The sequence below is a fragment of the Filicampus tigris genome, chromosome 4, assembly GCF_054856515.1.
Source record: "Filicampus tigris isolate MCC_2025a chromosome 4, RoL_Ftig_1.0, whole genome shotgun sequence".
Lineage (NCBI taxonomy): Eukaryota > Metazoa > Chordata > Actinopteri > Syngnathiformes > Syngnathidae > Filicampus > Filicampus tigris.
In genome coordinates this window covers 27,707,227-27,730,453 of record NC_141220.1, presented here as the reverse complement: position 1 = coordinate 27,730,453, position 23,227 = coordinate 27,707,227, and the positions used below count along the sequence as shown (strand labels likewise).

Genomic DNA, 23,227 nt, shown 5'->3' with positions numbered 1-23,227 from the left:
AACGAGGTTACCACAATGTTTAAACTTTTCTAATAGAAATCAAACAATTGTTTAATCTTTCCCAATAGAAAACAAACAAATGAATATACTTGTAGACGGTTTTTACCGTTCCTCTGGCAACACAGGTGCACGCGTCCTGAAGAGAAGCAAACCGGAAGTTGGACACCGCAACATCAAAAAACGCGCGCTCCAAATACCGCGGAAACACCACAAGGTGGCACTGCAACACCACAGTAACATTTACAATAACCAGTTTAAAACTTTTGGTCGGTAACTTCATGATTTGTATGTACTCCCTACACTTAATAACTTTAGAAACAATTTTAAAAACAATGTTCATTGAACGTGATCGCATATGAACATTTCACTACAAATAGATGATCGTCACGTTGGATTAGAGCAGTGCACACTGCACGACTCCCATATACACGCAGCTACGCTGAATGCAATGTATCTATAGCGTTAATCCTGAAAGAATGGAGCCACATCGTTTCAAGCCAATACTATCAAATAAGTCTGCCGAGTGAGTTTCCAATTTTGATATGAAAGATGCAGCGCCGGATGGTCTTTTAACGGCAGAAAATAATGGAGAACGAGTGTGTCAGGAGGTGCAGGGCGCTAGTTCGCTCGCTAGTCGTGTCCTACCTTGCGCGCATGATTGAAATAGTGCTGCTTTGGTCCAGTGTTCAGCGGCTTAATTTTTGAGTGGATTGTTTATCCATACTGTATGATAATAGTGCATTGGCAGGTGACTAGTCCATTGTTTTTAATCCAAAGAAAAAATCGACTAGAAGTAAACATTTATATACACTTTACTGTACAATCAATTGACAGTGTTGGTACAACAGGTAGCACAATGGGTAACATTTCATAGTCGTAAACAGTGGAGACCAGCAGGCACTAAGGGACAAGGATCGATGGGGGACAGACTCGCTGCTTTAAAATAAACTGTTTGGAGGTTCACCAGGGGTCCCAACAAAGCCCAAGAACAAGTTTCAAGGAGACATGACAAGACAGACGCCTTCCCAATCTGCAATTGAGTAGTTAAACGTACTCTTCCTACAAATGAATCCTTTTTTTAGGATGAGCCTTCCACTTAAACTGACTCAATAACGCCCTCTGCAACATTTGGAAATAAATCTGACCTGACAGCAGTTTGTCCAAAATTTGGTGGACATCATGACAGGGCACACAAAAAAAGTCCTGAAATTCAACAGGAAGTCAGCCATTTTGTTTCATAGCAGCTGTTATGGTGGCAAATCCCATGAAAAAAAGAGCCTTAAATTTGGAAAAATAAATCAAATACAGCCCCAAAGTCAATTACATTGATCAAAGTGGACATGCCTACTAAAACCGGATGCATGAAAAAGTCTTAAGGACCCTATGCCAGTCAGAAAGTCGTGCATTTTGGTTGGAAGCAGCCATTTTGGGGGCTAATTCAATGGCAATGATGCCTGGAAATTTTGAACAAAATATATAGCTTCATCGATCAACATGAAATTGGAGAAAAGGTCAATCATGGAAAAAAAAAACACACACACAAAATAGTCTCAAGGACCCATGCCCAAATTTGAACAGGAAGTCAGACATTTTGGTTTAAAGCAACCATTTTGTTGGTGATTTTTGAGCTTTGTCTGGACCCCCTTCCCCCCCCTCCCAAAATAAACAATAAGGCGACATCCTCTCAGCAGTCTATGGAATGTAAACACGGCTTGGCTTTTAGTCGAACAACTTGGCTGCCGTGGCTTTGCCGTCGTATTTGGCCACTTTCCCGTCAAACTCGGCGGGTAGGATGTCGGCGTCAAACTCCTTGTAGTAGTTTTCCAGTTCATCTCCGTGCACAAACACCTGAGAGAGGAGGAGACACGTGGACAGTTGGCACCGGGGGGCTGGGAAAGAGTGGAGAGCATTTAGAACGTTACCCTCTCCAGAAGCTTGCTCTTCATAAGGGGCTTGACCACGTTGTAGGTGGTGGTGAAGTACCACGGCTGGTGGATGAAGTGCACGGCTTTGAAACGAGCTGGGAATGAGTCCTGGACGGACACGAGTAAGGCAGACAAGGGGACAAAAGGCACTTCAATGCTGACCGCATACTGTAAACGCCATCTAGTTTGTGATTGTTATTATAGTTAGGTACTGTATGCCTGCATAACCTAAAGCAAGGCAACTTTATTTATAAAGCACATTTCATACACAAGGTAACTCAATGTGCTTCGCACAACACCTAAAACCAAGGCATTCGCAAAGCAAAGACAACAAAAGTAGCTATTAACTACTTACTCAAAGAACGTACTTTGACAACATTTAAGTACAATTACAACCAAAAGATTTAAAAACATTTAAGAGTAAAGGAAAGAAATGAAAATTTGCTTCTGAAATTATGAAGTGTTTTTTTTGTAAAATGCCTTAAAAGACCTTAATCGGAGCAATGGGCAAAAATAGTTCATTAGAGAGATATTAAATTACTACTGTGTAATAATAATAAATATTAACTGTTTTTTAATTCATTATTTTCAAACATATTTCTATTTGATTTAGAATATTTTATAAATTGCACATAGGAATAGAAAATACATGAAAAACACCATATGCAGTATTTTTCATTAATTTTAAATGGAAAATAAAAGTAAAACATGTAGCATATGTTCTATTAATTTAATACTAATAATAAGAACGACAAGGATAACAACGATGATGATGATTATGTACAAAACAGTGAAAGTCATCCTGTGTGCCTGTGAGCGCTGCACTCAACTTCTAATCCGCGAATCTCTGATTTAAAAAAAAAAAAAAAAGTATAAATATCAATATAAAGATGACTGTTAAATTCTGAATATTTATGAATTTTTTTTATTATTTATTAAATTATTTATTAAAAAACAGCTCATCTAAAAATCTCCAGAATTAAATAACAGAGAAAAGGCATTCCACCTGCAACATGTCCACCATCTTCTTGAGCTCGGTGGGTTTGATGCCCGACGCCTGCTGCATGGTGAAGCCCTTGAAGTTCTCAATGATGCAGAATCCGTTGATCTGAGTCTCCTCGTTCTCCAGAAGCTTTTCCAGGATCACGCAGTAGGCCCGCAGGATCTGCAAAAAAGAAGGGCACCCCACCGCGGTCAGAGGCAGGCTCAGCGCGTGCGGTGTCAGAGCGTCGGCGCGCCGGGCACCTCGTCGAAGGTGATCTCCTCGTAGTCCCAGTTCTCGATGTTGAAGAGCAGAACCACGCGGCCGTACTTGTCTCGGCTCTGGAGGATGCCCGGGTAGCCCGCCTCGATGGTGCTGCGCACCGCCTCGGGCGTCAGGTTCTCGAACAGCTCGGGGTACTCCTTCCTGAAGCGCACGTAACCTTGGAAAAGGAAGTCACGACGATGGCCATAACGTCATCTCAAGAGGCTTTTCTTGTCGCAAGGACATTCCGAACATGTTCAAAATTCCCCTGCGACAAGAAAAAAAAAACAATCACTAAAACTGTTGCCGAACGCCCGGCGAACGTTTTGGGAACATTTGCGACATTAAATGAACCCTGATGAACTCTGACGTGAACGCAGCATTTGCTGCTTTCGAAAACACTTTTCGAAGGCAATTGTTCAACCCTCAGTGGGATGGGCCCTTAGCTTCACTGAAGACGGCACAAGAAGTCAATTCAATGTGTCGTTTAGAAACATATCTGCACATAAGGTTTCTTGAACACCTGTTCTTAAGAAAATGTGTTTGGTGAATTGAAGATTGTCTTTTTTTTTTTTAACGATTAAACACGCATCTAATGTTCATTGACGACTTTAAATCAATTTTGATTTTTGCTTACACAAAAGCACCTAAATGCAGACTCTACATCGTGACAAAAATGTGTATGTTTGATTAATTGAAGACTCAAAATTGTCCAATGTTTGCCCCAATCAAAAAAAAAAACACAACTCAGCTTAATTAAAGACGATAAATCATTCACAACGTTGTGGAAGGACTCTTGAGATCGTCCGTCTCAGGGTGTAAACGGATGCGGACGTACCCTTCATGAGCTCAAAGGATCTGGGAACGTCGTACTTCCTGGCCCGGATGAAGCGGACCAGCAAGCTGTCCGGTTTCTCCCCGAAAGTGTCCTGCACCCCCTTGGCCAGCTCGTCTCCCGCATCCGCCTTCTCCTTGATCATCCCCCGCAGCTCCTTGACCGCAGACGTGCGCTTCTCGTCCGTCTCGTTCAGCTCGTCTTTGGCCTGCGCGTTTGGTGTTGCGTGACAATGTCAACTTCCTTTGTTTCCTTAAAGTCGGCGCCAATGAGAGCCCGCCACGCAGACGTGTCTACCTTCTGCTGGGTGTGGTCCGGCAAACTGGGACTGGGTCCGAACACCGGCCCGTGGTCCTTGACGGTGAGGCGCTCCAGCTTGGCCCGGAGAGCCTGCTCCTCCTCGGACACCATCCGGTAAGTTCCACTCTGAGGACGGTAAGGTTCATTGAAAACTAAAAATGGTCTTGAATGTTTTGACCAAAACTATTTTGTGGGTTCATGGAAGACTCTAAACCAGGGATCTTCGGTCCTGTTCCTGGAGGACTGCTGTCCTGTCGTGTGTGTTGCAGCAAGGAGAGATGGAAAACAGGCAGGACAGCGGACCTCGAGGGACGGGATTGAATCTAAACCGCCCTTGATGTTTACAAAAACACGCATGTTTGGTTCTGCTCCTTTTGGGTTCCATCTTAAGGAAACATGGTATTTCCTTCCACTGCTATGCGGATGACTGTCAGATCTATGTCCTGCTCAGCAAAAAAGACGCTCTCTCATTGAGGCCACCGGTGTCCTGTCTGGAGTAAATCAAGACCTGGATGGCACTGAATTTCTTGAATTTCAATGAAAGGAAAACAGATGTTATGCTTGTATTTCCCATCGCGCAGACTTGGGCCGCCCGGCTCCTTATCGAAAGCCAACAGTCTCGAACTTGGGTCTCAAACCGGACCATGATTTTAAATTGGACCAGCAAATTGGTGCTGTTGTTAAATCCATCTTTGGCAGCTGGCAAGGTAAAGTATTTCCTTTCTCAACGCCACTTTGAAACAGGAATTCATGTCTTTGTCACATCTCTGATGGATTACTGTAATCCAATCCTCCATCAAGCGTCTCCAGTCGGTCCAAAATGCTGCCTCTTGACTGGTGCTCGTAAGAGGGAGCACGTAACTCCTACTCTGGTGTCCGTTCACTGGCTCCCTGTACATTTTAGAGTTCTTTTTAATATCCTATTATTTGTTTTCACATCTTTAAATGGCCTCGCCCCAGTTTACCCCTCTGAGCTCCTCCACCCCTACGAACCAGGTCTGCAGACCCGACGCTATTCGGGGTACCGAGGACTAAGCGAAGGCTTAGAGGGGATCGAGCCCTTTCCGTTGCCGGTCCCTCTCTTTGGCAAGCCCCCTCACTTCCTTTTTTTTAAAAGTCATCGTAAAACTCATTTTTATTCTTTGGCTTTTGACTCGGTTTGTTTTTGGTTTTACTGTTTTTGTGCTTTTTACTGTCTTCCTTATTAATTTGTTAAAGTGGTGGTTGTCTTAAAGTGCTTTATACATACAGTTGAACTGAGTACCACCAAACCAACCTTTTTTTTTTTTTAAGGCAAAGAAGTGGAATGTCAAGCAATGGCCAAGTCAAACACCTGACCTAAATCCATTTGTGTTGATATTTCACTTCTTGAAGACAAAACTGAAGGGAAAACATCCCAAGTACAAACAGGAAGCAAAGACAGTTGCAGTAGAGACCTGGCAGAGCACCAAGGATTCAAATCCAGAATCTGGTGATGTCGGTCAGTTCCCTCCATCGGTTTTCCTTCAACCTGCTTTCCAGTCTCGCGAGATTTGCTGAAGTCGTGATGAAGTAGATGCTTTCTTTCAATTTTGGAGACATATTTTCCCAAAATAAAAGCCCTTGCACGTCGTGTTACTCTCTCACTATGCTTATGTGCGTGATTTTTTTTTTTTTTTTTTTTTTTTAAAGGAACCTAATCCACATGAGAGCAAGCGTTAATCAATATGGCCTCAACTGTAATCTGCCTCACGAGGGTCGTAAACCGCACAAACGCAGCGTGATGCCGATTAATGGCTGCCTGCTAACAATGAGATTATTCCCCCCCACCCTTTTTCTCCCCCCACAAGAGGCCATTTTGTTGCCAGGTTGGTGCATGCCCATACTCACAACAACAGCCATTTCCGCTGAGCGTCACGTTTGTGTCAGTACAGTCTGAAAGACAAACATAACCAAATCAGTCAGTAAATAAAGAAACTCATGTTTAAAGTAGCAACAAGTAGTAACCAAGAGTGGGAAATATTCGGGTACAAATACTTTGTTACTGTACTTTAGTAGATTTTTGCAGTATTTCCCTTCTCATCTTTTTTTTTTTTTTTACATTGTGCCGTCGAGGTAGGCTGAAAAATGTACCAAGCCTATTTTGACAAAGGAAGGAGTACACAAAGTAGAGATATCTGTTTGCAAATGTATGGAGTAAAAGCAAAAAATTGGCCAAAAAAAAAAAAAAAATCAATATGATGAATATTGATGACTGATCTGTGTAAATTAATAAAAGAAGGGAATTATTTTATGTGCTTGTATATACTTGAGTAAAATTACATTTTTACTGCTGTGGTCTCCTACTTTTTTACTTTGAGTTGAATAAATACTTCTACTAAATATCTTAACTTTTTACTCAAGTCCTGAGTATTGGTACTTTTGCCACTTGAGTACATTGGAGAGTCTACTCTTTCGCTTTTAAATAGAGAAGTTCAATCAATACTTCTACTTACACAAGTCTTTTTACACAAGTATGTGTACCTCTGCTAAGTACCGAGGACGTACTTTTGCCTTATTTGCTTTTGTACTCAAGTACATTTCATAGTCTGTACTTTTTTACTATTACTAGAATAGAAGTAGTAGAAAAACGGACTTGTGCTTAATAGTAGTTTTGTGCTCAAGTATCTGTTCCTTGACTGGATTTATGCTGTGAGTGATTTTGCCACCTTTGCATTTGTACTTTTTTACTTTTACTTATGTACATCAGTTGAATCAGGACTCTTCCCGACCTTTTTATCACAAGTTGCTGCACAGTCCAATGTCCAGTGCTTCTCTTATGAACTTTCAAGAGATTGAATCCAGCTTCATCCCACTGCTGCCCCAATGAGGATTTTGATGGATGATGCTTAATTTAGCTCTTGCAATATTTATCTGGCAGATTTAAGGTCAACTCTTACATCAGCAGCATGATTTGGACTGTGCACAATCGGGCTGGAGAACGATCATAGAATTTTCTTGTAATCAATTAACATATGAAAAAAAACAATACTCAGACCACCCCCCTTGCGGGTTTGTTCTGCTTCTATTAAATGATAGTTTTGTCACATTTAATGAGAAATTAACCAAAAAAAACCCCAATCATTTCAAAATGCTCAATTTGATTTTAAATGTAAAAAAGTAACATTCAACAGAAGGATGCTATCTTCTGCCATCTAGTGGAAGAGCATTTATTTGTTCTGCCTGTCACTATACATCGCTGGCATAGATTGATGAACAGCGATACATGATTTGTGGCGAATTTTTTTCTCACCAATCCGGTGAAATTGAATAATTCCGAGTGTCAAATTAAACACGCATCATGCTGTACTCAAGTGAACAAAAGTGTACTTAATTGGTGGAAATCAAGGCAATCTCCAAGTATTTTACTACATTTACGCAACAATAATATCCAACAATTGTAAACCAAAGCTTGCTAAAAAAAAAAAATCCCAATCATACTACATGAATGCATGAGAAGTGCGCAGCGGGAGGAGGCCTACCTGTTTCGAGGCGAATGAGAAGCGTCAGACGTCCGTGTGTAGGAAGGCGGCGGCGAGCTGTGATTTTTGTAGCATCGGGATTAGTGGCGTCACCGCAGATTACAGCCCCACACGCCTCCCCCCCCCTCCTCATTCAATCTACATTGTGGTTCAGTGTGATGTAATGTTGGGGATACAGTCTTGGGAGTGGTGGTGGTGTGCAGGGGGGGGTATGGGATTTGATTGCATTCCTCCAAGATTTGTGAAAAGTGACCATTGTGACTGCGAGCTTCTGCAACGTGTTCCGGGCTGGTGAACGTTTCATAAGGCAAAACCTACATTCAACTCAAAGTGGCTTTGAAACGTCTCAAGCTAATAGGCCCTTTCGTAATGTTTGTAGAACAACAGCAAACAGTTTTTTGTTGGATTTACTCAATTTTATTTCCTCAAGTGCACGCGCGAAATAAAATCATCTGGATCCAGATACATTTTTAAGTAGACTACATCAACTTAAAAAAAAAAAAAAAAGTATCTGTCTCTAAAATGCACCCATTTTTTTTTACCATCTTAGGGGGCGGCCATTTTGTCACTTTCTGTCAACTGAAAATGACATCACAGTTAGCCAAACGATTTTTCGGGTTGTCTTTTAAAACGAATAATTCAGCGGAGCCTGTGGGGGAGAACCATTAATCAATTGGATGTTGTCACAAGACTGCACCGTAGCGTAGCATCCATTTGTAATGGGAAAGCCTGCGAACCAAAGCTGAGCCATTATCGGATTTGTGGACATTTTCTCACAGGTTTGTATGAAATGTTTGGTTGCCTTTGAGTAATTGAGCAAAACAGTCAAAACACATCCGTGCCACTCTTCTTCTAGCTGTCAGTAGAGGCGGACATCACTGACATGAAATCAGACTAAACGTTTCCTTTTCTAGGTAAATTAAGATGACCAAAATTATTTTGCTTCGGAACTACCCGGACTCTGTCCCCCTTGAACCCTCACCCTCCCTCCTTCGCTCACGGCACCGCACACGTTTTCCCCCTTACGGATGGCGAGCAGTAATCTGCTAAATCTGTTCATGAAAGAAAGCGATTTGAGGAACGGTTATGCGGATTGGCCCAACAATACGGCCTCTGTGCTTTGGCTCAGTCTTCCCGCATCAGGGCCTCATATATACGCAGTGGCCACAACATTAGGTATAGTAGCACAATCGGACCGCGTGCTGATGAAGCTAGTGGCAAAAGAAAAAAAAAAGTCTACACATATCCCCCACAAGTAAAAATGAGCAAATCCTCTTACAATGCAGGCTGCACACTCATAATTGATAAACCCCAAATAAAGTTCAGCTGTTCTAGTAGGCTTTTGCAAATATTTTGTGGTCGCATCTTACGTGACAAATCTCATTACTGTTTTAGATCCACTGTAGCAAGCCCAAAATATTAGAAACAGCTGTCAGTATGACAATGTATGAAAGGGTAGAATAGTCTTTTTCCCGCCCTCTCAAGAAAAAAAAAAAAATGTATGACTAAAATCATTTTTGAGGGAAAAAAAATTCTTGTCAAAATTACGTGAAAAAATGTTTTAATTGTAAAACTAATGTAAAACCATGGAAAGATTTTTCTTTCCAGTTGTAACGTGCGTGTCTTGCATGTTTTGATCACTTGAGATAAAGCTCAAATCAAATATATTACATGATAAAAGTCTGAAGTTACTAAAAGAATATCCTTAAGAATTTGATTTTTTACAATAAAGTCCTAAATAGAATAAGTGTTAGAAAAGGAAAAAGTAAATTACGTTTAAAAAAAATGTCTCAGGTAATAGTCACTTGTCAGAAAAGAAAAAAGCTTCAGAAAAATCATTTGTCTAATGAAAATGGTCAAAACATTGTTAAGATCTGTATAAGTTTAAATGTTTGTAATACGTTACATTTCTTAACTATATTTTAATTCCCTATTAATAGTCAGCCTTCAATTCAGCAAATTCCTGGTTTTGTCCGATAAATCAATTTTACAACTCAAGAACCCAGTGAAGTGGTCAGTCAGTGCACATTTACAACAAAAATGAGTAGAAGACGATTTTGTTTTTTTTAAATATTATCAGCAATTTTAATGGAAACGTCAACTAGCAGCAACACAGCAAGTCAAAACGCAAACCGGAAGATAATGGCAACTTCCTGTTTGGGATGACAGTAACACTCCATGGAGCTTTTTCAGAACATTTGTAATGCTCATCATGGTACTTCCGGGTGTGAGAAAGAGGGCAAAAATCATCATTCAAGCCATTCTACCCTGTTTTCTCAGTCGCGCCGGCTTGGTCACATGACATGGAAGGCTTTTGTTAATAGTGTGCAATCAGCATTTTTTCTTTTTGCCATCCGGATGTACCGTCGTACGTATGACGCCATGGTGAAAGAAACTCGGAACTCTCACGAATAAATTAGAAAGTGTTTGCCTCGGAGTTGTCGTCGTCTCCAACTGGCCAGTACTCGTCCTGCATGTATCGCGCTGCCGAGTGGTCTTCCACCAGCGGGCTCTGCAGCTCCCACTCCCACTCGCACGCCACCAGCTTGTAGAGGTCCAACGCTGCCAGGGCGTCCTCCACCGAGCAGTGGCCCTCCCGCCCCACCTGCCGCGTTGGAATAAGCACTCGTTTATTTGGCGCTCAAAGAGAAGCGCCGTCCACAATCACAGCCAGAAGCTCACCTGGATGCGCCTGTTGAGGAGCTCGCCGGCCAGGATCTTCAGCGAGATGCGCCGCCGGCGCGGGAAGCCGGCTAAGCGTCGCAGGAGGAGTGTGGCGCCCGTGTCACGGACCATGTGACGCGGATAGCAGATGCGCAGCACGCGGAAGTCGTTGTAGACCGAGTGTCCCACCACCACCTTGCCCTCAAGAATGTCAAAGATCTACAGGGGACGAGCCAAGAACACAGTTAGCATTGACGGTCGTTTCGGCTCATCAGAATCAGCCCGCTACGGCTGGGAAATTCCGGGTGTTTTGTAACAAAAGTGTGCACACCCCCGAAGGGAAACTGTCCAGTTTTACATAATGATCCTTTGTATGTTCCCCTGCCCAACAACAAAAAAAGGGTTGTAGTTGCCTATAGATGCCACCAGATGGTGCCAAAGCAACGCTGTTCAGGCTTTTTTTATTGAGAACAGATAATCAATCAATCAATCACATTTTATTTATATAGCACTTTTCATGTGCTATATAAATTGAAAATTTCCCCACTGTGGGATCAATAAAGGCATTCTTATCTTATGTATAAAAATGCAACTCAAAGTGCTTTAAAACATTCAAAGCAAAACATAGATAATTAGAAAAAAAAAAAATTATCTTCAATCAAAAGAAAAGATAAATTATTTAAAAGTTGTTGAAAGCCAAACTATAAACGAGAGATTGAAGAAAATAGAGGATTTTAAAAAATAAGAAAATTGGCAAACTGAATCGGAAATATGCAGTGGTTGGACTGTAATTTATAATGAGTTTGAAATTATATTAAAGTGTTTTGGGATCAGAGTTTGAGATACATTTCAGGATTTGGACCAGATGGTGAAAAATAGCTCCTCAACTAATTTCAACAAAGTTAATTGGCAACAAACTGCCACAAAAGCACTACTTTTGTCAAAATGAAGTGCCTAGATTCACTTCAACATATTTCCTTGGCACTCAGCATGGTAGTAAAATGCAACTTTTACCTAGTAAAACTCTTAAACTCACTTCACCATAGTTCCTTGGCACCAATATGCCACTAAGGTTTTTCACTAAATGAAGCCACTCTACTCACCTCAACACAGTATCTTGGGACTGAGATGGCAGCAAAGCACTATTTTGTCTAAGTGAACCTTCTCAACTCACATCAACATAGCTCCTTGGCACCAAGCTTGAACAAAATGGCAACAAAGCAGTACGTTTGTCCAAATCAAACTAATCAGATCACTTCAACATAGTCCCTTGGCACCAAGCAGGTAGGGTACAAGTTCTCTTGTGTGAAAGTTTGTTTGAGTACATATCCGCAGACCTCACCTCCTTCCTGGCCTGGGCGAAGGGTGTGGCGTCTTGCAAGTGATGCGGCCGAATGCCGCTCCAGCGCGTCCTGTAGTCAGTGACGGGCTGACACGGCTGGATGTACTTGTCGTAGAGGATGTTGCCGTGGTAATCCAGGATGCTGCAGCGGGCCAGCTCACTGCTGTTGCCGCCCGGTCCCGTGCCCACCATCTCACAGTCCAACGCCACCACAAAGGCGGCAGCGGCGGAGGTGCTCGGGCACGGCGAGCTCCTGCCGCTGGTCGGTGGGCTGCCCTCCGAGAAGCCGCTGTCCACCTCCCAGATGTCCCCTAGGGTCGAATCTTTGTTTTCAACGTCTCTACTGCTACTGCTTTTGGACTTTTTGACCAGTTCATCACTGTGGCTGTCAGTCCTTTTCCTCTTCGCCTGCCGCTTGCGTTTCATGCTTGCACACTGTATGGCACGAAACAACATGGCCTTTTTGCTCAATAATCGGTAATTGCTCAGAAGGCCTCGTGACGAGACCTTATTCCTTTGACGCGTCCCCGCCATCACCCACCGACCAAAGAATCAGCGCTGTCATGCTGTGCGATGAGAAACAACACATTAAAAAAGTCATTTCATGAAGAACAAAGTAATTGAATTAATAAAGCAGAAACAGTAATAAAGCAATATTTTCCTAAATTAAAATGTGGCTCTTAGTAGAGAACTTAAAAGTACACCATAGCATAATCTTGACTAGACAACCAGACAGATTTCATACATATACAATTTCTACCGCAAGTCTTTTAAGTTGAGGTTGATGTTTTTTGCTTTATGGTGGTTTAAGAGCATTGTATCAAAACGAAACAAATCTGAACATTATGTCTTTGTGACCTGTTCTGTTGATTCAAAACTATCGCTTGCGTCACTCAAGCTACCCAAGAATCCTGCTTGATATTCTGAGCGTCATTTTATTCATTTATATATATATATATATATATATATATATATATATACATACATATATACATGTATTAAAGTAGCTCGACATAATCGCGATTTTATCCGTACATTCTCAGCTAACCAGAGAAAATTATGTGACGTCAGGCCACCGGCTTTTAAGCTAGCCGAAGAGCACGAGACACTTCAGTCACGTATACACGTTTTGTCGTAAACAAACGATTATAACACCGAAGCAATTTCGTTACTCACGGTTGGACGACAATAAACAAAGACGCACGTAAATATAATAATAAAACATCTTAACAAGTACCTTCTGCTGTGGCACGTGGACAGATGAGCTCGAGCCTGGACGAGTTTGCGCGAGGTTCTACCTGATTGGTTAGTTGACTTCCTCGTCGTTCAGAAAAAGAAAGTGCTCACAACTGAAGTTCGGCGTGCCATCTATCGGTCTGGAGTGGAGAGGTCAGCTGCTTTAGTATGAATTTGTCGTAGAAAAAAATATATTCGAATACATCGGTCATTTTAAATATCAACTAATTTACAGAGAGCGGGGCTTTTCTTCTTGTGTCATCTTTAAATATACTACCATTTGAATAATTTGTGGCAAAAACGTATACATCAAACAAATCAATTTCTATTAAAAGCACTTTTTGGGAAGGCGTTGAATCAATTAAGTTCGACCGAGATCAAAATTGAAATGGTTTTCAGGATTTTAAAACCATTTAAATGCCAGGTTAATTTTCATTATAAAACCTATATTAAAAATAAATAAATAAATTATCTTCCATATAATAAATAACAAGGTCGGGGCTTTGGTGGTTATTAGAGTCTTGGGTACTGTATGTCAAGAATTAGCAACAAAATACATTTTATTGCATACCCATTATATAACTGGCAAAAGTCTGAATTTTATTAAATGGCCTACAATAGGGAAAATAGTTGAATCTGGTGGAAAACAGTAAAAATGTCAAAGATCACTACTTGTCTTCTAAATGACTTGTTGGCAGTGAACAATGCATTGTTTTATACTAACAGGGTGATGTAAACTGTCCAGAGTCTTTGGAACTACACACAAATACAATTTGCAATCAAATCAATTTGTTGCTAATCTTTGACATATCTAAGACTAATCAACCTATTGTATGGAGAAAAAAAAATCCCATTGTTTTTTGTTTTTTTTAAAATATAAACTCATTAATTCAAACAACAAAACTGGGATTTAAAGGGTGAAAATCAAAATGATTTATTCCTTGCTTGTTTAGTTTGAAGATGATTACAAAAAAAGAAGCAGAAACAAACCGCCGAATGCCGATTTAAGATGTTTTTAACCATGCTTTGTGAATGAATATTTTTGGCCACGCAAGTGTCCACAGCTGCCTCCAAACATCCAAACGACAAATGCTAATAACCATTTATTTGATATTTGCATCATATATTTTTGAGTATGGCCCTCATAAAACTAAAATGGCCCCGGATAGGACAAATGTTCCCCACCTCAAGTTAATAAAAAAAAAAAATTGTATATAGGAATATTGTTTCTTCATTTTTATGAAGTCGTCTCATCCACACATCATTTCTTTCCATCACAGTTAGGCTAGCACAAAAAAAAACATTACATACAATTTAATGACATGTTGAGAAGACTGACTAGATTGTACTTGCTAGGGAGGGGGCGGAGTTACATTCACCTCTGTGGCCCGCCTGCCATTCTACTAGTGCAAAAGAGTCCCATGTGAACAACTAAAATTGCCGCGTTGGCTTTGCATTAAGACGTCAAAAGTTCAGTGCCTTCACCGGCCAGTTGAGGTAATTGGAGCACAAAAATGAAGTCAAACATTTTTCTTTTTTTTTTTTTTTTCAGTCAACCAAAAAATACAGCGGAACTTCCAAAGTCGAACAGTTCGGACTCGAACCAAAATATGTCTCACAAGGTCAAACAAACCTCAAAGCATCGTGTCTGCAAAAAAACAATATCAATTCATGTTTAGATTTGTCTTTGGCTTTGTTTGTGTTTTTACACAATGCCAGTAATGGCAAAGATGAAATGTGCCGTAACCACCAGAACCACAAATGGACCTTACTGCTTCACATGATATTCAGTCTTTAAACATCACTAAGTGACCGTAGTTTTACTTTGTTTTAATTTAATTACAGTTAACTTCTCTTTATGTTTTCATATTAACGAAAACAGTTGAATGTTTTATGATGACCACATTCCATGACATCCTCTGGAAAAAAAAAAAAAAAAAGTTGAATAGTAATGTTTGATACCACTTTTTTTTCCAGACCAAGCCCAGTACAAGTATTGACTCTGAGTACGCACAGATACCGAGTACCGATACCTCTAATAATTTTGATATATAAAATGTCATTTTCTGACACAGATCATGATTCGTTGCTGTGTAAAATTGCCACACTATAGCACCAATTGCTGCCTAGGAGGACTTGATGTCAAATTTTTCTTTGCCTTGAGTATCAGTGGCTGGTATCGGCATCCTCTGTGAGAACCCCGTTACCTTAAAATAAGGCCCGATACCTGGTATCGGTACTCCGCAAGAACCCAATACCGTAATATAAGGCCCAATACCTGGTATCGGTATTCGCCCATCCCTAATTTTACAACAAGAACAACCTGGAAGTCAACCAGGAACAGATTATGTTCCACTTTGGACGGTCACAGCAATATTTGTTTGTGCTTTGCATCTTCAAAGTAGAAGCAACTGTCTGGATAAGAGGGGTTGGGGACTCGAGGACCTTCTACCTTCTCTCCAAGGAATTCTAAGTCATTTTTTGTACACAAAAACAACAAACTAAGAAAAACATGACATTCTACGAGCTAAAATGTGAAGTCATTTTCCATTTAAATGGGAAGTTTTTTCTCAGAAGGCTATGTCCACACATACATGGGTAGTATTATATTTCCAAATATATACAGGACACCCACATGTAAACACATTTGCAGGTTGCCGTGCGCATGACAAAGCACCACGTGGCGCTAGGTTTTTGGCCAATCAGAAGCATTTGCATGAAACAGAACCCTTACAACATTGGTTAAATGAGCAAAAAAGAGGGAACACCACATGGACTAATGTTGGGATTTCCCTTTTTGCCCCCACCCCCATCTGATATCTATAAATTTTGTCGCCATAACACCGTTTACCAAAAATTACTTGGGGGAGCTTGTGTGTGTACATAGCAACCGGTGACTTTTACCATTTGGACTTGAAAATGTGAATATGTGAGACTCATCTCAAGGCACACCTATGGTTGCAAAATTTCAGGAACGTTCAAAGCTGGAAACTTTCCATGGGAATTAAGGGTAACCGGAACCGGAAATTTACAACACTAAAAGTTGGCCCTTTATAGAAAACTTAAAAAGAACTGAAGGAAAATTTTTGGGCATATTTTTGACTAAAACAGCCAGATTTCATGCAACCACCTTGACTTGCAAGAGGCCCAACTTACACATTCAAGTTACGAGCCATCGACTTGGAATTTTTGTTTTAAGGCAAGCCAAAATTGGAGTTAATTAGTTAATAAATGTTAATTAGGTTACCCTCAATTCCATTAATTCCCATTGGAAGGTTTCCGATAAGGAATAAAATGAACCCCTGCTACTCGCTACACCGAGCTCTGCTGCAAATATCGAAAAAAAAAAAATCTATGGGCAACTGATGCCCTCTAAAAAAAAAAAAAAAAATTTAAAAAAAAAATCCCTATGGATGTCACAAGAGGGGGCAGGAAAGCACTACTTATGTCTAAAGAACATGCTTGTCAACTCACTTCAACATACTCCCTTGACATGAAGATGCCACCAGAAGGTAAAAGCAAGGCTGTTATTGCTGATGCTGCCTTTTGCAAAAACAGTGTGGGCTTGATTCCCGCATCAGGCATCCGGCACCACAGGCATCAATCATTATAAAGGACAAATTCACAAAGGCAGGAGCGCAGGTATGCAGGGGTTCACTGTATTTCCCAAGTTCACCAGCCTAACTTCCTATGGGAACTTAGGGGAAAATTCCTACCTTTTTGCAACCCGAGGCACACCATACTATATCGGAGCTAAATTCTGTGAGCCACTTCAATTTAAAGATGACAGGGTGCCGCCACCTTCCCCGTGCATAGAATCCGACCACGGCCGACGGCAGAGGCAGGCGACGTGTCCACAGGCAGGATTTTCAGTGTCGAGAGGAAGACGCAGCAGGGCCTGCGCGCTCAGAAGCCCTGCCGGCTCTTGAACTCCGAGTAAACGAGTCCCTCTGCCGAGATGGCGTCGCCCAGCCCGACCGTCCGAAGCGGCTGCTTGCACACCAGCACCGGCGTCATGTGGAAAGTGACGTTCCCCCGGCGCCACGCCGTCACCGGAGCCGCCGGGTCGAGGGAGAGCGCCACCCTGGGCTCCGAGTCCGAGCTGTGAAACCGGAGCGGCGCCTTCAGCTCCACCTTGGCGGCGTCGACGGCGCGGGTGCCGCACGCCTGGCTGCTGGCCACGCGCGCCCCCGCCATCACCGCCGCCGCCTGGTTGTCCCAGTAGCCGTCCACCGTGGCCAGCACGTGGTAGGCCAGCGTGTGGAAGTGGACGCGGGTCAGGTCGGCCTCCGACGAGGGGTCGCCGCGGCCGTGGCGCTCCAGGATCCACAGGAGGATGTCGCTGACCTGGCCCACGTCGGGGACGCCCTTCCACGCGGCCAGGTGAGCGTGCGGACCGCCGCCGGCCTGCGAGAGGAACAGCAGCTCCTGCTCGTTCAGCCCGATGGAGCTTACGATGGGCATGACCTGCTAACAGGAAGACACAAAGTCGGCATGGAACACAGTCAGTCAACACAAAGGAAATGGACTTTTTGAGCAACTTGTAGCTTGTCCTTTGCCATTTGTGAACAGTCCTTTAACCCTAACGCTAACCCTAGAACGGAACGGATTTTCTATGTCGTTTCCAACATGTACCTCCTGCATGATGCTGTTCATGTAGTCTCTGTCCGTCATGCTCGCCAGCTCCAAGTGGATGGGGATGTCCTTACGAATATCTGATATGGCCGCCACCGCCTGCCCAGAGGGGACAGAGTCGTTTAAAAAAAAAAAAAAAAAAAAAAAAAAAAAATGTTAGCATGTTAACTCTCAAGGTGGTGTTGTACCTGAAGCACCAAAAATTCAGGTCAACTTACACAAAATAGCTCCAGCATTAGTTGCATCTGCACAATTTAATACGAGCTGGAGCAAACAATGCATTTTTTCAGTTACAATATTATGCAAATGAATTGCCTCTGTAAAGGCAGATATTTTGAAACAGCTCTGGTTGGTGCTCATTACACTGCACAGGGGTACCTTTGATTTGTTTTGCTGAAAACAAAGATGTAAAAATCAAATGAATCAGAGGTGGCAAAGTACTCACACATATAGAAGTACAGATAAAACTGGTAAAAACAGCCGCACTGATGCAACTAACTCCATTATTTTAAGTAAGGAATATACCGACTTTTCAACTGTCAAATTATATACAATAACCCTATTGATAACTTTGCAGAAAAAATAAATAGAATTATATACACACACACAGGACATGTTAGCATAGCTTTGCTAACAATACCAACTGACATACCAAAAAAAAAAGAGATAAAACGTAACAGACAAAAAACGTAACAAGCTTATTTTGATAACATAAGCAAAGATGTGTTCAAATGTTGGGAATACAACTACAAAGTGGTCGGAAAACTACACCGACCATGTAAAGTAAGGATGCCTTAAAAAAATAAATAACGACTGAAGTCCAGAACTTAATTATTTGTACTTGGTTACTTCCCACCCCTGAAATGAGTCACCTGTGGTGCACAACAAGCATTTTTTACAGACCTCTTTGAGCCGCTCCTCCCACAGCTGCCGGCCCTGGCCCTCCATCATGTGCAGCCCAGACAGGACCACCAAGTCGGGCTGGAACTCCTCCAGGCTGGCCACAAACGTCTCCAACGAACTCATCTCCCCGTTGGACACGTCGTGTGAGAAGATGAAGCGGTTGGCTTGAGGCGCCCGCGTGGAGCCCCACTGCTCGCCTGGTGACCCAAATTCCATCGTAGCATTAAAAGAAGAGAGCCCTCGCAACCAGTCCAGGGTGTACCCCTGCTAGTTGCCCAAAGTCACCTTTGATAGGCTCCAGCTCGCCCCGCGAACCTAAGCTATTTCATTCTTGTAACATTACATGTTTTTTTTTTTTCCCTTTTCAGCATCAAGTCTGCAAAACATCTTTCAATCTTTAGAAGGAGAAATAAATAGAATAGAATATAAACTAAGAATTATGATCAGAAAGCTATTGCAAATTTACAAGAATCAAGTCGGAACCTTTTTTTAAAGGGGGGCGGGGGGGACTTTTGATATGATTTATCTGGGGCTCATTTTTATACATCATAAAAACTTGGCATTTGAACCGGGGTGTGTCGACTTTTAATACCCACGGTAGTGCATGTTTTCCAACAAGAAACAAACCAAGACAAAAATAGCAGCTTCCAGGTGCAATTTGTCCAGTGAGTGTATATGACCTGCTTTGTACTCCAGGATGAGGTGGTATTCGTCCGTCTCCTGCAGGGAGCCCGGCGGAACAACGATTTGCTCATCCAGCATCTCGTGCAGTTTAGGTCCCACCGGGCCACATAACAAAACCTGCAGTGATAAGTGAAATTTAATTCATTATTCATTAGCAGCTACTCTTGGTCACTAAATCCCACAAATAAGACTTTACAGTGGACACCCAATGCGAATAGCAAAAGTCTGCATACAGTTGACGCTCACTGAAATATATTTGCGGGGATTCGATGTGTTTTTCCATGAAAATATTAGGGGGGAAAAAAAATCTGCAAATATGGTGATTCCGCTTGTGCCGAACTACGAGTAGGCGAGGGTCTACTGTACCGCCTTCCACCTGGAGGGGGAGCCCCCAATTGTTCCTTCCCGCTTACCATGAGCTCAGGATACGTGGCGAGCTTCTGACCGATGAGGGCTGCGTTCCCTCCCACATACAACTGTCAGGCACAAAGAGTTCACGTTTCAGGTGTGAGCGACGGCCCAAGTAGCACAACGCTGGCGGACGGGCGTCACCTTGGCGCCGGGATACTCGGCAGCGGCCCGGGCGATCCTCTGGAAGACCTCCTTGTCGCTGAAGAAGCGCTCGGCGGCCGCCCCGCGCTCCATGTAATGGACGAAGGCCTCCCTCAGGTCCTCTTTGGAGTGCAGCACCTCGTGATCCAGGCCGCTCCCGGGGTCCAGGGCCAGGGCCTGCAGCAGACCCACCCCCGACACCACCACGTCCACGCAGGCGTTCACCCTGAACCGGAGACAGGAAACCATAGATCAGGCGGGCTCAGACTGCGGCCCCTGGGGTGCATTTGCTGCCCGTCATCCGTTTTTAGCGGCAGTCAATGCACTCGATTTAACTCACTTCACAACAAGCAGCAATTTGAGAGAAAATGAACAATTTTGCAAAAAGGTGGCTTCATTTCCACTCCCAGTTGAAGTTTACTGTCGAACTAACCATAAACCAACATCAATTACATTTTATGTATTTAATTAAAACTCCCACTTTCGCCTCGGGAAAAGTCAATTCCATTTAGCTTAATGCTAACAAACAACGCAAAGCACGATAGGATCACTAACGAATAGCATCGGTGTCGGAACACTTTAGCAATGGATATTTGAACCCAAATGGTGGAGCAAAATGTCGAGGGCAGATAACAATACTCACAGCAATGTATTTTTCTATCCTCTGCAAAGATCAACTAATATGACTGCAGCTTAAGTGAGCAATTGAGACTGGCTCCACGTACTCTAAACCCATGTTTGAATTATGCTGCACATTAGAAGGAGCAGCACAATGTCCACTGAATTGAAGCAAAAAAATGCGGCAAAAACTGTTATTTCTTCACATTCGATTTAATTACGTCGTCTGTGTATGTTTTATAATATACAATATCATTATTCAGTGCTATGTTTCTTAGTTGAAACTTTTTGTTTTTTTGGGTAGGCTGGATTAGATTCACGGCATTTCCACTCATTTCAATGGGAAAGGATGATTGGATATGAGTATTTATCGTTTTAAAAAAAGACAATTATTTAGGGCACCTTTACCTACATTGATGGATTGGTTGGACCATATTAAATATTGCATCCCGCCTCTTTATACTTGCATGCCAGCTAAGAATGCTAAAAAGATTACGTATGACTGATTTTTTCAAAACCTTACCTCAGTGGATAAGTAGTTATTTTAGTCTTCTTATACAACTTATTTTTACACTATATATCCCAAGGGCAAAATGAATTCTAAAGCGCAGCAAATCGGTGAAACCCCTCCCTGCGACACATTGTGATGTTTCAGCTAAATTTGAGCTCTACATTTCCAATTCTCACAGAGAACACTTTGGGGAAAAATGAGTAGGGTGCAACAAGATCTTCTGGTGCTCAGGACACATTCCTCATTTAAAGAAGTGCTTACGTCAAGCACCAACATGCCTAGAGTGGACAAACGAGCCTCCGGGTAGCGAGTGCGACAGTAAACATCCAGCGAGCAGAGGTCAAACCTACCCGACGGCCACTCTGCTCCACTGCCGCGTGGGCAACGTGATCAGCGAGTCCCAGGTGTCGGAAATGACCTGCTCCAGGCGGCGCTGGCTCTGCGGGGACGACCGGAGGCTGTCCGGGCTGATGTACTGGAGGAGCTGCTCGGGCAGCTCGGGGCAGCCGTGGTAGAGGTAGCCGACCGCCAGGGCCAGCAGGGCCGCCACCGACGCCTTCCTCCACATGATGCACTGAAAAGAAATCAAGTTATCTCTCTTCCGGAGAAATAATCCATCCATTTTCTAGAATGAAACAAACAACCTTTAAAACTCTAAACAGCACTCTATAGGCGCCTAGGTACCTAGGGCTTTCACAATAAACTATTTTTAGAATTGTTTATTCTATTGATTACTTCATCGTTTAATAATTAAAAAAAGTCTGATCAAATCTTATTTTGCATTTAAGTGTGTTACAAAACCATTTTCCCAATTATTGTTTTAAGCAATTGTTTATTTGGTATGGTTAAGTGATAAAAACAACAATTAAGCAACATCACATAAGATGTATTGCTGTTGTACTCAGCAACCTTGTGGAAACAGTTACTGGTTGGGACATTATTTGCCCAGTTTAAAGCAGATGTTTGCAAATGTCTTATTTTGATTAAACACAAAAAGATCATCAGTCTGCTTTCAAGGACTACGGAAACCAGAGAATAATTCCTATTGAGAGCTGAAATCTGGATTCGGACAGTTTGAAGTTGAACAATGGCTCTAAAAAATATATTAAAACAGCTGTCCATTAGTTTGGTAATTGATTAGTTGGCGATTGATCAATTATTTTGAGATCTCTACTTGTAGCCTCTTCTTAAAAGAAGTGTTCACTGCCAAACTGTTTGTTGTTGCGAGTTGAGTTCACTACCACCACACAGTGCTTGTATCTCAAAAGAACGCTCGCAAGTCAGAGCAACAATTAGGAAAAACTCACACGTCGGGTCACTCGTATTTAAGTGCATCACTGACGTCACGCGTGAAGGTGGTTTGAACCCTCCAGTTTTCCCAAAACATTTTTGTTGCTTGAATTACAAATTGCGTAACTTTTGAACTGTTCGACTATACAAACTTTGCAACTTGAACTGAGAAATTCCGGCAGTTTAGTGTTATGCTTCTGCTAACGCTAGCTAGCATACCGCGTTGTCTTTTTGCGTCAAATTCGGCCGAAACTAGCGTGACAACAGTAAGACGCGTTAAAGCCGCTCAGCGGAGCGAGTAATCTCATTACGAGACAGATTTCCCATTTGTTTTCCTCCGCGACGAGTTTTAGAAATCACTCAAACCGCGGGAGCTGAAACGCTTAATGGCTGACAAGAGCGGTGGCCGAACCTACCAGTGGTCCGAGTGCAGCCTTCAAACGTGTCGCCGAGGAACGTGTTGTCGTTTCCCGGGGAATCGCATGAAGGGCGCTAGCCTTGCGCGACGCTGCCCGTGGAGGGGGAGGCGAAGGTCGACGTCATTGAACGAACGAGAGGCGGTGAAGAAGGCAAGCAGCAGGAGGTTACCACCGACCGCCACCGTCAGCAAGCACACACACACAGCCAGCAGCAAGACACACTTCCGCCTTCCCGCTTGACGCATGCGCAAACGCCGCCGGTTTCAAATTCATATTTTATTAATTGAAGGAACAAATACAAACAACAGAGACACGTAGCATTCCAAAGAATCAAAATGCATAAGAAAACAACAACAACACAAAACAAATCAAAGAAAACAGTACACACACACACACAAACGTGACCTATACTTTGTATAACTATTTTGGGAAAAAAAGGTTTCAAGAGGCAGAGTAAAACAAAACAAAAAACCCCACCTGAAATAATGTGGTTGCCCAAGTTTTATTGGGGTTCAGTCGCAACTGGTCGATAGAGGCCACTATAGGGTGCTGCATTGCATAATTTCC

At 42.5% G+C, this 23,227-nt stretch overlaps 3 protein-coding genes across 4 annotated transcripts; all 3 read right to left on the bottom strand.

Moving 5' to 3' along the window:
• Positions 1-794: 794 nt before the first annotated feature.
• On the bottom strand, positions 795-7,901 carry rlbp1b (retinaldehyde binding protein 1b). Its single transcript, XM_086028105.1, has 8 exons — positions 7,807-7,901; positions 6,176-6,220; positions 4,304-4,432; positions 4,010-4,214; positions 3,171-3,349; positions 2,932-3,090; positions 1,923-2,033; positions 795-1,848 (listed from the first exon to the last, which is right to left on the bottom strand). Exons 2-8 carry the CDS (start codon positions 6,185-6,187, stop codon positions 1,720-1,722), a joined length of 924 nt encoding a protein of 307 aa, XP_085884231.1. The 5' UTR covers positions 6,188-6,220; positions 7,807-7,901; the 3' UTR covers positions 795-1,719.
• Positions 7,902-9,867: 1,966 nt separating this feature from the next.
• On the bottom strand, positions 9,868-13,184 carry isg20 (interferon stimulated exonuclease gene). The gene is made up of 4 exons (XM_086028520.1): positions 13,050-13,184; positions 11,813-12,378; positions 10,489-10,689; positions 9,868-10,411 (listed from the first exon to the last, which is right to left on the bottom strand). The coding sequence occupies exons 2-4, from the start codon at positions 12,344-12,346 to the stop codon at positions 10,223-10,225; spliced, it is 924 nt and encodes a 307-aa protein (XP_085884646.1). The 5' UTR covers positions 12,347-12,378; positions 13,050-13,184; the 3' UTR covers positions 9,868-10,222.
• Positions 13,185-14,138: 954 nt separating this feature from the next.
• On the bottom strand, positions 14,139-22,915 carry adpgk (ADP-dependent glucokinase). Of its 2 annotated transcripts, none has more exons than XM_086029064.1 (8): positions 22,658-22,915; positions 21,302-21,525; positions 19,823-20,048; positions 19,684-19,746; positions 19,267-19,387; positions 18,587-18,783; positions 17,684-17,782; positions 14,139-17,518 (listed from the first exon to the last, which is right to left on the bottom strand). In XM_086029064.1, the coding sequence occupies exons 2-8, from the start codon at positions 21,517-21,519 to the stop codon at positions 16,955-16,957; spliced, it is 1,488 nt and encodes a 495-aa protein (XP_085885190.1). In that variant the 5' UTR covers positions 21,520-21,525; positions 22,658-22,915; the 3' UTR covers positions 14,139-16,954. The 2 variants fall into 2 exon arrangements, with proteins under 2 accessions (XP_085885190.1, XP_085885191.1); XM_086029065.1 differs by having other exon boundaries at positions 14,139-17,515.
• Positions 22,916-23,227: the final 312 nt, after the last annotated feature.